The 13639-nt window shown below is 35.0% G+C and overlaps 1 protein-coding gene across 12 annotated transcripts in view; it reads right to left on the bottom strand.

Moving 5' to 3' along the window:
- The window catches only part of LOC114940708 (rap guanine nucleotide exchange factor 2), a 124019-nt gene that overhangs the window by 36271 nt on the left and 74109 nt on the right, over positions 1 to 13639 (bottom strand). For 7 of the 12 annotated variants that reach the window (XM_085483455.1, XM_029315441.2, XM_085483454.1 and 4 more), the window contains exon 2: positions 2400 to 2916. The exons of the other annotated variants lie outside the window; for them this stretch is intronic. In XM_085483455.1, coding sequence (XP_085339581.1) covers positions 2400 to 2695 — 296 coding nt within the window. In that variant the 5' untranslated portion in view covers positions 2696 to 2916. The remainder of the gene's footprint in view (positions 1 to 2399; positions 2917 to 13639) is intronic. 12 annotated transcript variants of the gene reach the window in all.

Here is a 13639-nt window from a genome sequence, read left to right as displayed (position 1 = left end):
GAGAAGGAAGAAAAGAAAGGTTGCTGAAGGCCGTAAGGTTGTCAAAGGCTGTTGACCCGCGTGTTATCCCGCTCCTCCCTTAACTTATCCACACAAGCGAAGCCGCGATGCGTAACGCACGCGTAACGCATGCGTAACGCATTGCTCATCTTCTGTGTATTTGTGTGTGTTTGTGCATCGCAGAAAATTGAATTCGACATGGATGATGCTTCTCAATCTCTCAACCATATTGTTAACTCCATAAATGTCGCGTTGCACGTTTTACTTCGTCAAAATTATAATTATTTCGTTACTAAACCATCCACTTTCAATACTTGTGCGCGACATTCCCGCCGTCTTTCCTTAGGCCAAATAAAAAAAAACAATCGATCTCGCCGAAATTATCCGACAGATTAATTTTAATGATATTTGATTCGATTAATTCAATGATTGAGCTTTCAGAAATTACTCGGTAACTGGGCAAGAGTAAAATTTTATAATAATAAGTGCACTGAAAATAACACTTGAAAATACATAAATTATTTTATAATTAACTTTAAGATATCCTCATTTTATAAAGATAGAATATTATTAATAGAATATTATTAATATTCTATTAACTAATTTTTCATAGATTCATAGATTAAATTTGATTTTTTCATATACTCAAAACTGACATTTCAATAGTTGTAAGTATCACATTTTAATATTCAATTCATTAAACTGAATGATATAAAAAAATTCTAGGAAAAAAATTTCTGAGAATTACTTCTCTATATAAGCTTAATTAAATAAATATTTATATTCACGAGAAATGTTACATATAAAGATCTCCATAAAGTATATAATTAAAAAATATAATAATATAGAAGCTCATGCATAACACTACAATTGTGAAAAAGATTTCTGCTAACTTAATATAAAATACTTGGAATAAAAAAAAATGAAATTTTTAAATAAAATCTCTGGTCTAAATATTTCTAATGGACTTGCAAGCAATTTGCCATATATATCACTATTTCCATTAAATATTCACAACGGCAATCAAGGTTCGAAGAACATCGCATCCGCTTTATTGTATACGATAGCATTTCAAGTGTTCTCCCATTTTCCAAAATGTACGAGAAACGTTTGTTATAATTCGCTTCGGTTTTAACATAACTACTGGAGTAGTCAGCTGTCTTATTGTTGACAATTTTGCATACCTAAACGTCTTTCCTGCCTCTTGCCCTCTCTTTCCGCCACTTGACATTCGCGAAATTATTCGTGCCATTTCACGACACTATACACAGATATAAAAGCCACGTGGATCCACTCAACGTAATGAAATATTTCTATGACATCGTTAGAGCTATTATCCTTTCTATTATCCCCTTTCTTTTTAATCTTATTCATCACGCTATTAAACTCCCCTTTTACGCGGCCGAGAGCGCAAAATTGTCCGCCGACGACTTCCGCCGCAAGTGTGAATTAAATCTCTCTGTATTTAACAAAGTATGTTTAAGACTTGTGAAAAAACATTAAAGCGCAAGAAGCGCGATTAGAAATAATATCTTGTGTAAAATAATCGCAATAAAAAAAAACGTTACAAAGTAAATTACTATAATTTTAATTGCAGAAAAAGTATATAGTATCATTAGGTTAATTAGATATAATGAGGAAAAATATATCCACGGGGAATGTATACACTTTCATTTTTAATAACACATTTTCTTATGTTGCTCTATTCAACTAAAATAAAAAAATAAATTAGATTTAATTCTTAATTTAATAGTTAAAAAGACCAATTTTATATATGTCTCTTTCTATAATAGAGGTAAGTTATCTATACTCTACAATAATAAACCGAAATTGCGGTTTGACTTACTTATCAACTTACAGAATTGAAAACAACAAGATGATTCAGACATACTACTTATGTAAAAAAATGTAGATAATTCACACGCATCTAATTATAATAATAAACTGATGGATTTATATAACTAAAGTAAAGTAACCAACAAGTTGATGCTAAAAACTTTCATATATACAGATTGATATTTAAAAATATATTGAACAACTAATAAAAAATTCATCTTATTATTTCAATACATAATTACCTTAAGAGAGATATACATATTGTACAAAACTCCTAATAATTTTATTTTTCAAGTTTCCTACGTAATTCGAGAAACATAAAAAAAATACACATATATATATATATATATTTATAAATTTGTCAATATTTCTTAATAATTAATAATTCTACCCTAACATATCCGAAAGACGTTTAGAGGCTATCCAGAGAACATCGAACATCCTCCGGATGTCTTTTGGATATGCGTGCTGTTAATACGGATAACGATAAATAATAATTTTCAAATTTTCGACACGATCGAAATGTTCGCAGAAGATAAACCTCGGACGGAGGACTGACTCACCACACGGAAAATCTCCTCCTGGGAAACGCGGGCGGTGGCGGCGGCTGAGCTCGATGAGTCCTGTCGACCGACTCGCTCCTGAGGGCTTGTACGGCCTTCGGCACGGCCCTGAAGGGCTCCTGACAGGCTTTCGTGCCGCCGTTCCCAACGCCATCGTTGAAATTACCCGTACCACCGCCGCCGCCACCTCCGCCGCCGTGAAAGCTGTTCCATCTCCTCACGGGGCCCCTGTTAGCACCGTGATAGCCGCCATTATGGCCACCTGGACCGCGAAGCTGGTTGGTATGCTTGTGCATCCTCTCTCACACTCAGTGATCCTTTCGCCACCAGGACGCACCGGGTACGTCATCCATCCTTCGCGTCCTCTAATCGCACGCGTTTGCCCGCTACATCTTCCAGGTTCCTTGGCCTGTCTTCTGCTCTTCAGCCACGCAGCTTGGAGCACGCGGCGAGAATTCGAAGATACGTCTAGCCTCGAAACGAATTATTCCGGCTTGGCGGTTCCATAAACGGAGCTCTAAAGTAAATCGATGCTCTTAGCTTCGGATTCTCAGTTTCTCCGAGATCAACTAGCACGAGCCACATCGATCGTCGATTTAAGTGAAATTCATTTATCGAGTTGCATCGAAATTATTGCGTCTTCAAGAAATTTAGCAGAGTATAATAAGATTTTGTCTACGATAGCGCTTATTCTTTCGTAAGGTTTTTGTAAGAGTTCTACATTTAAAAGGTTATAGAAAAAAAAAGAGCACAAGAAAACAGTTTGTATCTTATTATAAAGGGCAGACAATTCTCTTAAATGGCATGTAATAATGAAGAAGAAATATTGCACAATTTTTTCCCATGATAAGCACGTGATATTTTGGACTCTCCGCCAAGTTGGCGACGAGGTCGAGTGAAGTCAAGTGATTCTTAGTAGCCCTTTCGTGGCTCGCATATTTTGATTACCCGACCTATGGGATCTCGTCTTGAACGAGCACGTCTAATGGAGACTAATGACGTAGCAATGTCGTCTCTCATTTCTTTCAGACGATACCTTATCAAGACAGTACGTTTGCTTGGAAACACGATAACAGGGAGGAGAGCTTTATAAATTGGCGATCGCACAACAAAAGATATAGAGTATCAAGCAGCCATAATGATTCGTTAGCTGTCATATCTTAAATAATATGCGGTAAGCAATATGATAAGTATATAAATATAAGTTTTTTATTCCTCAAATTTCTCGGGATAGTAAAAAATCTTTATTGCTATTATTATTATTATTATTATTATTGTATTAAAATATTATAAAAATAATGTTCCTCTTTCTAATTATAATTATTAATTTAGATAGAAATTGTGGATTAATTATTACGACACATTTATTCAACATTATTTAAAGTTTTTTAAAAATATTTTCTAATAAAGAAAGAAATGAGAAAAAATATAATAAGAATCTTTTTCGTTATGTATTCAAAGAAGAAATAATTTGTATTATTTTGACGTAGATAAATATTTTGCTCTTGGTTTACGAATAATGATGTAGACCGGAGAATGAATGTACATAAGGACGCTCAATTCTTTCGCTCTTGCGTTTTTACTACCCTCTCTTGCGGTTCACGCTTTTTAACCTCTGTTTTCCTACAACTCAATGCGCGCGCACCATTCAAGGCATCATTATTCATCCGACAATCTAGGGAGAGCCGCACCCCAACGACGATTTGTCACGATTCGTCAATAAAAAAACCGACCGACCGACTCCTCTTCTTCCCAATAAAGAAGCACGAACGATATGCAGCGAACGAAATATGCGGCGGCATTTTTACGCCGCCTTAGCGTAGTGGAATTCTCTCTTTTTCGCGTGATCACGCGAAGATTTTGCCGACGTTTCGTATCCGTGAGAAAATCTCCGTAACAAAAAATCACCTTACGCGTGCAAATCAGCTGAGCAGAGTCCCGACGAAGGAATAAATTTGAGACTGCATGAAGGAGAGATAGAGGTCTTAGGGCCTATCTCCGGGCGCAGCCCTTGCAGAAGGCTCTTGAGCACGCGCTCGTTTTCTCTCTTCACCGATGAGAGAAATGTGTATGTGTATGCATGGGCGTCCGCAAAGACAAAAATTGGCAAAAAAAATTAAGCACTCTCCTTTCGAATAAAAACTGAACTTTATTTGCATATTTAATAGAATATAAAAAATCAATATATTATATACAGGATATCTGACATAAAATCGAGGCATCAATAATTTTCGAGTTATAAGCGATTGAAAAGGGTTTTTCGCAAACTAAGCCTCGTGGAAATAAAATATTAGCAAAACCACATTCTCCAATTAATTTCAAGTAAAGTTCGCTTCATTAAAATTTTAATTTAAGATTCAGATATATAAAGATAGCAAAAATTGGGAACATGCGAAAAATGATAGCCTCCCACGATATTTTTACTGAGGAAAAATCGTCTCCTAATAACGAGATCTACTTGCATATTTTCGGTGTGACACTTTATGTCAGACACCTCGTGTATTATATTTAATATAAAAAAAATAAAAATAAAACAAAATAAATAAATTTTAAAAAATTAAGAAAGAATAAAAATGAAAAAACAAAAAAAATTAATGATGTCCCTTCTGGAAAAAATCCTGCGGACGCCCTTGTGTCTATGTATGCATGTATGTATGAGAGAAAAGTTATCCGGAATACAATCACGCGCTATTTTCGGCCAACCACGATCAATCCGATATCACGTTGCGTGATATTGATTTAACTGAATCAAAACCAGATGTACAAACGATATGATTGTTCAAGCATAGGTATATAAGAGATATTGAATTACAAACTATCGATTTCCAACCGATGAATGAGAATCGCATTAAAGTTCAATTGTCCGTTAATGGTCGGGTTTTTAAAATCGCAATCGTAATATCCTTTTTAAGATTGCTTTACGGTTGCTAATAAAGTTCTCTGTGAAACGTTGCGCTCCGTGCGAGCGTGCACGAGACCGCGTATTGTCTTAATAGCTCACAGAGACAATGCGCTTCGGGTCGTTCGTTTTCTAGGGTTCCGACAGGAAATAAAAATAAGAAAAATCTCCGGTTTTATTCCGGCTACTTGGAACGTTTCACATAAAATCCTGTACGGAAAACGAGACTTTATCCAACTGTACAACTCGGATATTTCACTCGTTCTACGAAATTGAAATCGATTGTGCATACATTCGGGCAAAAACGCTATTATACTTGCATATATTTCCACACAAGTTTGATAAAAAAATAAGAAAGTTATATTTAAAAAATATTATTAAAAAATCTCAACAAAATTCAATGATCGTACGAAATTTTATTACCTAAAGGTCGTATAAGATTATATTAATTATAGAAAGGATTATTAACACCTACGCTTGGAAGAGGGAAGGTCAAAGCGATCCTTATCCGACTAGGCGAGTGTTAAGAGAGAAGCGGGAAAACTCGAGGTGAATAAGAAGCTAGCGCGTGAAAATAATCGGCGAAGATGGCAATTAAGAGACGATGGGTCGCAGGCAGGAAGAATTTCCATTTCTAGCGGAACACGCAGAGCGTGTCTTCCGGTACAACGATCCCGCGCGGAGTGATTATTAGTTATAGTTACATATCCACCACCACCACCACGCGTAGCTGTGTGATTTTTACTCCGCTGGATGAAGAAAAGTCTACGTCGCGAAAATATTTTCACGGCAAAAAATTCGCGAAAAAGCAGTACATGTGTTTTCCACTATTTTATTTTGTTAAAAAGTAATCACACAAAATGTATTCGCTATTTTTTCAATTTACGTCGACAAAATTCTAGCCAGGAGATAATTATTTTTTTCAAATATAACAAATCTTTAATAAAAGTATTAGTTTGCTCGATTTTTCAATGTTGGGAGGGATTACTTAAAATATTCTGCTATTTGTCATTTATATAAAAATTGGTCGTCTCTTCTATACAAATATTAATTAAATAATAACTTTCCTTTTTTAATTCAGCAAAATATAATTGGATTTCATGCGATATAACATTAAAATAAAATAATTATTATTATCATATATAAAATTTATAATGATATGAAAGAGAAGGCATTAACAAATTTAATTACTGATCTAAATATAAATATATATTAATAAATTTCGGAAAATTAATTCTAAATTTCGGGAACCACTCTCTCTGTGAATTTGTCCAGCATTAAAATCTATATATCCCTGAAATTCAAGTCCATCAACTGTAAGATTTAATAATTATTTCTCGACGGCTGACTGAGCGATTATCACGGCCGAATGGGTTAAGAAACAATCGGCCGTATCTATTGTCGGCGACAATAGAGTCGGATAGTCTTCGCGCGGCGACAATGCAATATGTAACAAAAGAGCCGCGAGATCGGAGAAAACGGTAATAGTAAACGAGCGCGTCCCGAGAAAAGGATAAGAGGAAATAAATAGCGAGGAGGGAGAGAACGGAAGCGAGAACCGAGGAAGATCCTTGGCCATACAAGGACGACGACAGAGGCTCGCCATTGTTGCGCTGCATGCCCTAATCCCAGACGAGATCCGCGAGTTTCTCTCTCTTTTTTTTTTCCTTCTCTCTCTCTCTCTCTCTCTCTTACCGCGCTTTTGCTAACGAGCACCATTCCCATAAGTCTTTGCTATACTGAACTTGTCGTTCCCCACGTATGTATGTATGTATGTATGTACCTGTTCTCTCTTCCCGAAGAGAACGTTTGTCGATGCTCGTTAAGTGCATAGGCTTCCCGTTTCAATCGATGTTTACGTTGCTGTTTGCACGGTTTCCTGAACGCGTCAGCGACGCTAAAACGCATCGAGGTTTCGTTGCAGTAACGCGCCGAGATTTATGTAACATATAGCAAACTCTCTATGTTGACAGGATTACGTGAGAAAGATTAAGCGTTATTAACGAGATGCGCCCGCGCATCTTTCCAATTATCTCGCCAAACTTCCAAAAGATGGAAATTTTCGATTGTGCGCTGATAAAATTGTTAATAAATCTTACAAACTTGAGACAGAACCTCTCACATAATTTTTTTTTTTTTTTTTTTTTTTAATTTTTACACAGCTGCGGTGTATGTGTGCGTATGTGTAAATGCGAATACAATATATGATTTTGAAAAATATCCCCATATGTTATTTTCGCGGCACAACTGTTTCTAAATCTCGCATATTCTTTAATTCGATTTACAAAATTGTAAAATAAAAGGATGTAAATTTTTGAATGCTGATAAAATTGTAAATAAATCTTACAAACTTGAGATAGAACCTCACATATTTTTTTTTTATTTTTACGTAACGGCAGTGTGTGTGTGTGTGTACGTACGTATATGTAAATAAAAACGATAGATTTTGAAAATACCTCGATTTACCGAGATATAGTATACCTCATACTCTTTGATACAATTAAAAAATTGTAAAAAAATGTAAATGTTTTGTGATTGCTGATAAAATTGTATAAATAAATCTTACAAACTTAAGATAAAATATTTTTTTATTTTTACACAGCTGCATTGCATATGTGTAAATAAATATGATATATAATTTTGAAAAATGCTCTCTCATATATTATTTTTGACAATTAATTCATCAACAATTGTGAAGATTTTTGACAATTGTTTCTAAATCTCGCATATTACTTGATACAATATAAAAATTGTAAAAAAATGTAAATTTTTTATTTGTGCGCTGATAAAACTGTAAATAAATCTTACAAACTCATATGAGAGAGAATCTATTTTTTTTATTTTTCCATAGCTGCAGCGTATGTGTACATATATATATATATATATATATATATATATATATGTATGTATATGTAAATGAATACGATAGATTTTGAAAAAAACCTCGATATATATATATCATTTTCGCGGCACAACTGTTTCTAAATCTCGCATATATTCTTTGATGCGATTAAAAAACGTGCGGAAACTGCGAGAAGCATCGAAGCGCAAAGTGCGACGCGGAGATGCATGGGAAGCGCATACACACACACACACATATATATATATATATACCGTGTAAAGCCATAAAGCTAGCTAGCTAGCCGCCCTCGTTTAACCAGGTTTTCAACTCCCTGAAGCCGGGCCTTTGTCGGAGGCACACAAATCCGCGTGTCTCTCCTCGCCGCACTCGTCCGGTCCGCTGTCACACCCTCCCCCCCCCCATTTTCTACCCCCCTTCCCCCTCGAGCAAACTCGTTCGCTCTCGTTAACGGAAATGCGCGTATCGTAATTCGAATCGTGACCATAAATATACGCGCGCACACGGACGCACACGCACACGCGTGTGTGACGTTAAACGCGTGCTCCTCTTCGACTTCTCTCGCGCACGCCATTGCGTGCGATGCAATCTACGATGCAACTGCGACGCGCCGTTACGAAGATGCATGTATGAAACGCGCGTGGATAACCGGGGCATGTGTGCTTCAAAAATTTGGCTTTTTTTTTTTTTTATTTCTGTCAAAAAAATGATTCTCGATATATCGTTTCTGATTAAACGAAAACGCGCGAGTAAAAATTTTTTTTTTTTTTTTTTTTTTTTTTTTTTTACTGTCTTTTCGTGAATTGCATTTACACTCGTTATTTTCCACTTGACGTTTCTAGAATCGCGCGTTTCAAATTCTAAATAAATTTATCGCCATGATGATTAAATTACGACTGTGTGATCGTTTACAAGGACATCATATCGCTAACTAGAACTAATTATTCGAGGTTGTCCAGTGGTGGTGATCGATTCTCAAAGTAGTGCAACATTATTATATTTTAGTTGCTTTGTGTTTGTCGTATTTTAAGAGAGATCGAGATACACTTCCAGTTCTAAATTTAACGAGTTTGCGAAGTTTTGTTTGAAAGTTATTTTTGTAGAATAAATATTCTAAACACGTTAAAAATAATTTTTTGTTGAATGCAAAAAAGATGAATAAGCATCTACTAGAAATAAATTGTTAACTATGATATTCAATGAGAGAATATAATCGATAAAAAAAAAACCGTACGAATAAATATGTAAAAGTTTGCATTTTTAATACAAAACAGTGAAGAATTTCGCATAATCTAACAATTCAAATATGTTAATCGTGGATTCTATTGTAATATTGTGGTAGGTACAGTTATGAAAAATGGTCGGAGCGATGTATGTGGATGAAGAGAGCTGCAGAGAGAGAGATGAGAAAAAAAAGGTACGCGGGATGGATTCAAAAGGGATGAGATAATGTACCATGGGGCCTTTCAAGAGAGGATCTGGTGCCTCTAATATTAGACTACTATGCCTTACGAAATGCCTGCTGTAAGACTTGCTAGCTCTCGATTCCTCTCATACATTACGTTACATAAATAATTAATTAGCAACAAAAATATTTTCTTCTTCCTCCAGTATGTTTGCAATATAACTAGTAATTTTCTTTTATATTTAACATAGAAAAATTGAGAATTATATGCCGTCGAAAAATATTAGCTTGAAAGAAAAAATCTCTCTGCTCATAAAATATGCTTAAATTCTTCATACACATATGTTACAGGCTGATTTAATAGCTTAACGCACTATATAAAATATACGTCGATTTGCTTTTAAAACAGTCGTGTTCTGTCTGTCAGTCATGAACGTGGAAACCTGGATCGATGGTCGACGACGACGCATGCAGTTAAAATGTACAACGTAGGTGAAAGTGGATGCGCGTCCGTCGCAAACGGATCCTATTTTGTCCCACACAGGCGCGCAAATCGCTCGCGGTACCGTGAGAGAACGACCCTGAATCGCCTTGGGAGTCGGCCTCCATTGAGAAGTCGTCGGTAGATTCCCACCAGGTAGAACCTACCGAGAAAAGATACCGAGGGAAGAAACGCCGCGCAAAGTTCAGCGCACCTGAAGCTAGCGACCCAACTTCCTCCTCGTGTTCGTATACGTGTTTACAATCCTACGTGATCAATAAAATCTATTACTCGGCAAACTACAGGAAAAACAAACCGCTAAACTGGTTGTCGGCTAATTACAGGGCGTCCAGCAGACTCAATGAAAACAATTTCGACTTTTTCAGATTTTCCAAGACCAGAAATTTATTTTTTCCCTGACTTTTTAGTATTATTTTTTCCAAATATATATATCTGTATAATAAATCAATTCAATGTTAAATCATGAAATCCATGAGATATTTTTGTCGACAATGAAAAGGTTCGGAAGTTAAAAAAACAAAAATTTTAATCAATTATACAATCTGCATTATGTACAATAATCGGAACAAGTATGTCACTATAATAAACTATTTAAATAATCATCTTTTTTATTTATATATCAAGTTTTTTAGTTTTGTCTCTATCAAACACATTGAAATCAAATAACACGACGATGAAAATATAAATTAATGAACACGCTGTAGATGAATCGATTCTTAACACAGAAAATTAACGTGCTGGGAGTCAAAAAAAAATTTATATGTATTTAAAATAAAAAATTTCAAAATTATTGAGACAAATGTAGAATAATGTGAAAAAATCCAGATAAATAGTAAAATTTCCTGACTTTTCACTGACAATTCCAGATTTATAAAATTCAACAATGCCCGATTTTCCAGATTTCCCTGACCTGAATTATAGTAGCTTCGTGATATTTTTTTTCCAATTAAATCGAAAAATAAAAATGTACGACCATATATATTGTATTTCTGGCGAAATATTGACATTTTTCTCAAGTGAAAAATTTAATTTCTCTTTTATTCGTTGCAATTGTAATCGGTTTTCGATATTAAATATCTGTAAAATAAAATTTCGAATTGAATAGTTAAATATTCATATTTTTGTCTACTTCCATGTGAGAGAAAAATACGATCGATTTTGATATTCCACAAGAATACGCATTTATTCGACGGAAGCTCTGCACGAAACAGACCCAAACGCTCTTTTCTCAGGTATATACACTTTCTTCCCATATAGATGATTCGGCAGATCTAGGATAGGTTCTCCTGGAAATACTGTTACTATCGTCGACGATGCATAAGCGTAGCGAATCGTCTCTGTATATGGCGAGAGAGTGACGACTTTAACGCGGTTTCCATTTATTCGCAATGTCGGCGCGCAACGAGGATCATTTCTCGGAGTATTCCCGAGGGAAATTCGCCCGCTCGCTAAAACAGTTTTCACAGGTTGATTCTAACGTCGAGACGCTCGAAAGAGCGAGAAATGGAGCGATCGCGACAATGGATAGAGATCCGAGGGTAGAAAAAAAAAAAGGAAAAAGAAACGAGAGCGCGACGAAAGAACCGTCGCGATTCGACGCGTCGAAAAGGCAAATTGATCGCAAAGGACAGCGTAACGGTGAAATGCTTTTTGTATGCTTGAACCTTATTATCTTTCCCGTTAAACCGCGCGATTGACCGCATCCAAAAGAAAAAGTTCACTCTTTCCGGGTTCAATCGCAAAAAAGCTGCACGTGTCAAATTTAGAACGTTAGAGAGAATATACACTCGGAACTTATGCGGTGAGTCTCTTATTAAAGTATTTTAATAATGTAAATAAGAGACTAAAATTCTTCTAGATAAAAATATTAAAAGGAGACTCTTAGCCTCATTGTATATAAATAAAAATCTCAAACAAATACGATCGAATAAATTAAAATTGATGAATAAGGATGTAAACTATATTTGATAATAATCTGGCCTTGACGATAAACATCATTTAAATAATTCATCAAGAAAAAGTAATTATTTATCATTATATGTCATTAAGTAATTTAGCTGCTCGTGACTGTTGTTTACAATATATCATTTTCAGATATATACGTATTTCATTAAAAAATCTACGTTTATTCGCGTACATACATCTATACTATGTAACGATGTTTGTTAATTATTACACGGTAGTATAAATTAACGAGTTGGAAGAGAAGCGACATATTAATTGAGGAGAGAATAGATGCTTGGAAAAAAACATCCGCTCTCCTATATCTCGACATAGAAAATTTTTATTTTAAATTCCGATTTAAAAAAAAATTCTAAATAATAAACGACGCTCAGTCAATAGTCGATATGGAAACTAGATTAGACGTGCTTTAAAATGGATTCACTCTGATTCGCTTACTTTAACAGAGAATGCTTGGCCTGACGTGACATACGGAAAGTAGATATGCTAAAAAAAAAGTCGATGTCCTATAAAAGTAGTACTCTCGACTCGAACGTGTATGTGAACCGTAGAAAGCTTTAGAAACTACTGCCGGGAGGACCAGACTTTCTGCGATGAAAGTGAGGAGAGAGACGATTCAATGCGTATTCTCGGAGCATCGGCGCGGCACCTGCTCTAATGAAATTGCTAGTCGATCGCCGATTCCATCTTAACGAATGCATTTGTATTGCAGACTCCTAAGACTACTTGCGCGCGCGAAACCGGAGATTGAAAATTTTAAACATCGATCGACGCCACGCCGGCGTCCCAATTACGGTCGAACAATATTTTTTACATTTCAAAAATTGTCACAATGCGCGAAATAACGCAGCGATATTTAATTATATCGCCGCGTAACGATCAGCCTAACAGAATTACTAATTGCAATTAATAATTATATTAATATCATTTCACATATTTATCACAATGCAAAAAGGACGTACAAGATAGAATTTATATCGCTAATGTAGTAATAATGTATTAATATGTTACATTTTACTTTGAATTTGTAATACACGCACAATGAACCTTCCTGTAAATATGCATTTTTTTAAAGAATTACTAAAATAATGTTCAATAAATTTATAAAAGTTATTTATATTTATACAAGAACTGACGTCTTAAATGAAAAAGAAAAATAGTTTTGTTTTGTAAAAAAATGTTCTCGTAAAACAAATTTAAAATTATATAATCGATATTTCGAATTACGAGTTAAAAAAAAAAGAAGAATAAGAGAAAAAATGTCGAAATCGCAGAAAAAATAGTGTTTCCGATTTAATGGAATTGCATGCATACAATTCCATTCTTGCAGAAACTCTATCGTAAAATGCTATAAGCATTGATCGCTCTCGGCCATAGTAATCGGTTTAATGCGATCCGATTACGCTTTGAATTTCTGTTACCTCACGGACGATCCGTATTTTTCGATTGAAATCGTAGTAGCACTCATAAAAGAAAGTCAATCCCTCCCGTTTGTAAATTTTATACTCCTCTCTTTTTATATGTGTAAAAGTTTACATATATGTATATCATATTTAATCATATTTAATCTAGGTCAATTATGTCAATTGATTTTACGCAATTTTGCTTTGGA

Source organism: Nylanderia fulva, unplaced genomic scaffold (assembly GCF_048542155.1).
Source record: "Nylanderia fulva isolate GAGA-0341 unplaced genomic scaffold, ASM4854215v1 Scaffold25, whole genome shotgun sequence".
NCBI lineage: Eukaryota > Metazoa > Arthropoda > Insecta > Hymenoptera > Formicidae > Nylanderia > Nylanderia fulva.
The sequence above is the reverse complement of the archived record's forward strand: the minus strand, read 5'-3'. Positions and strand labels throughout refer to the sequence as shown.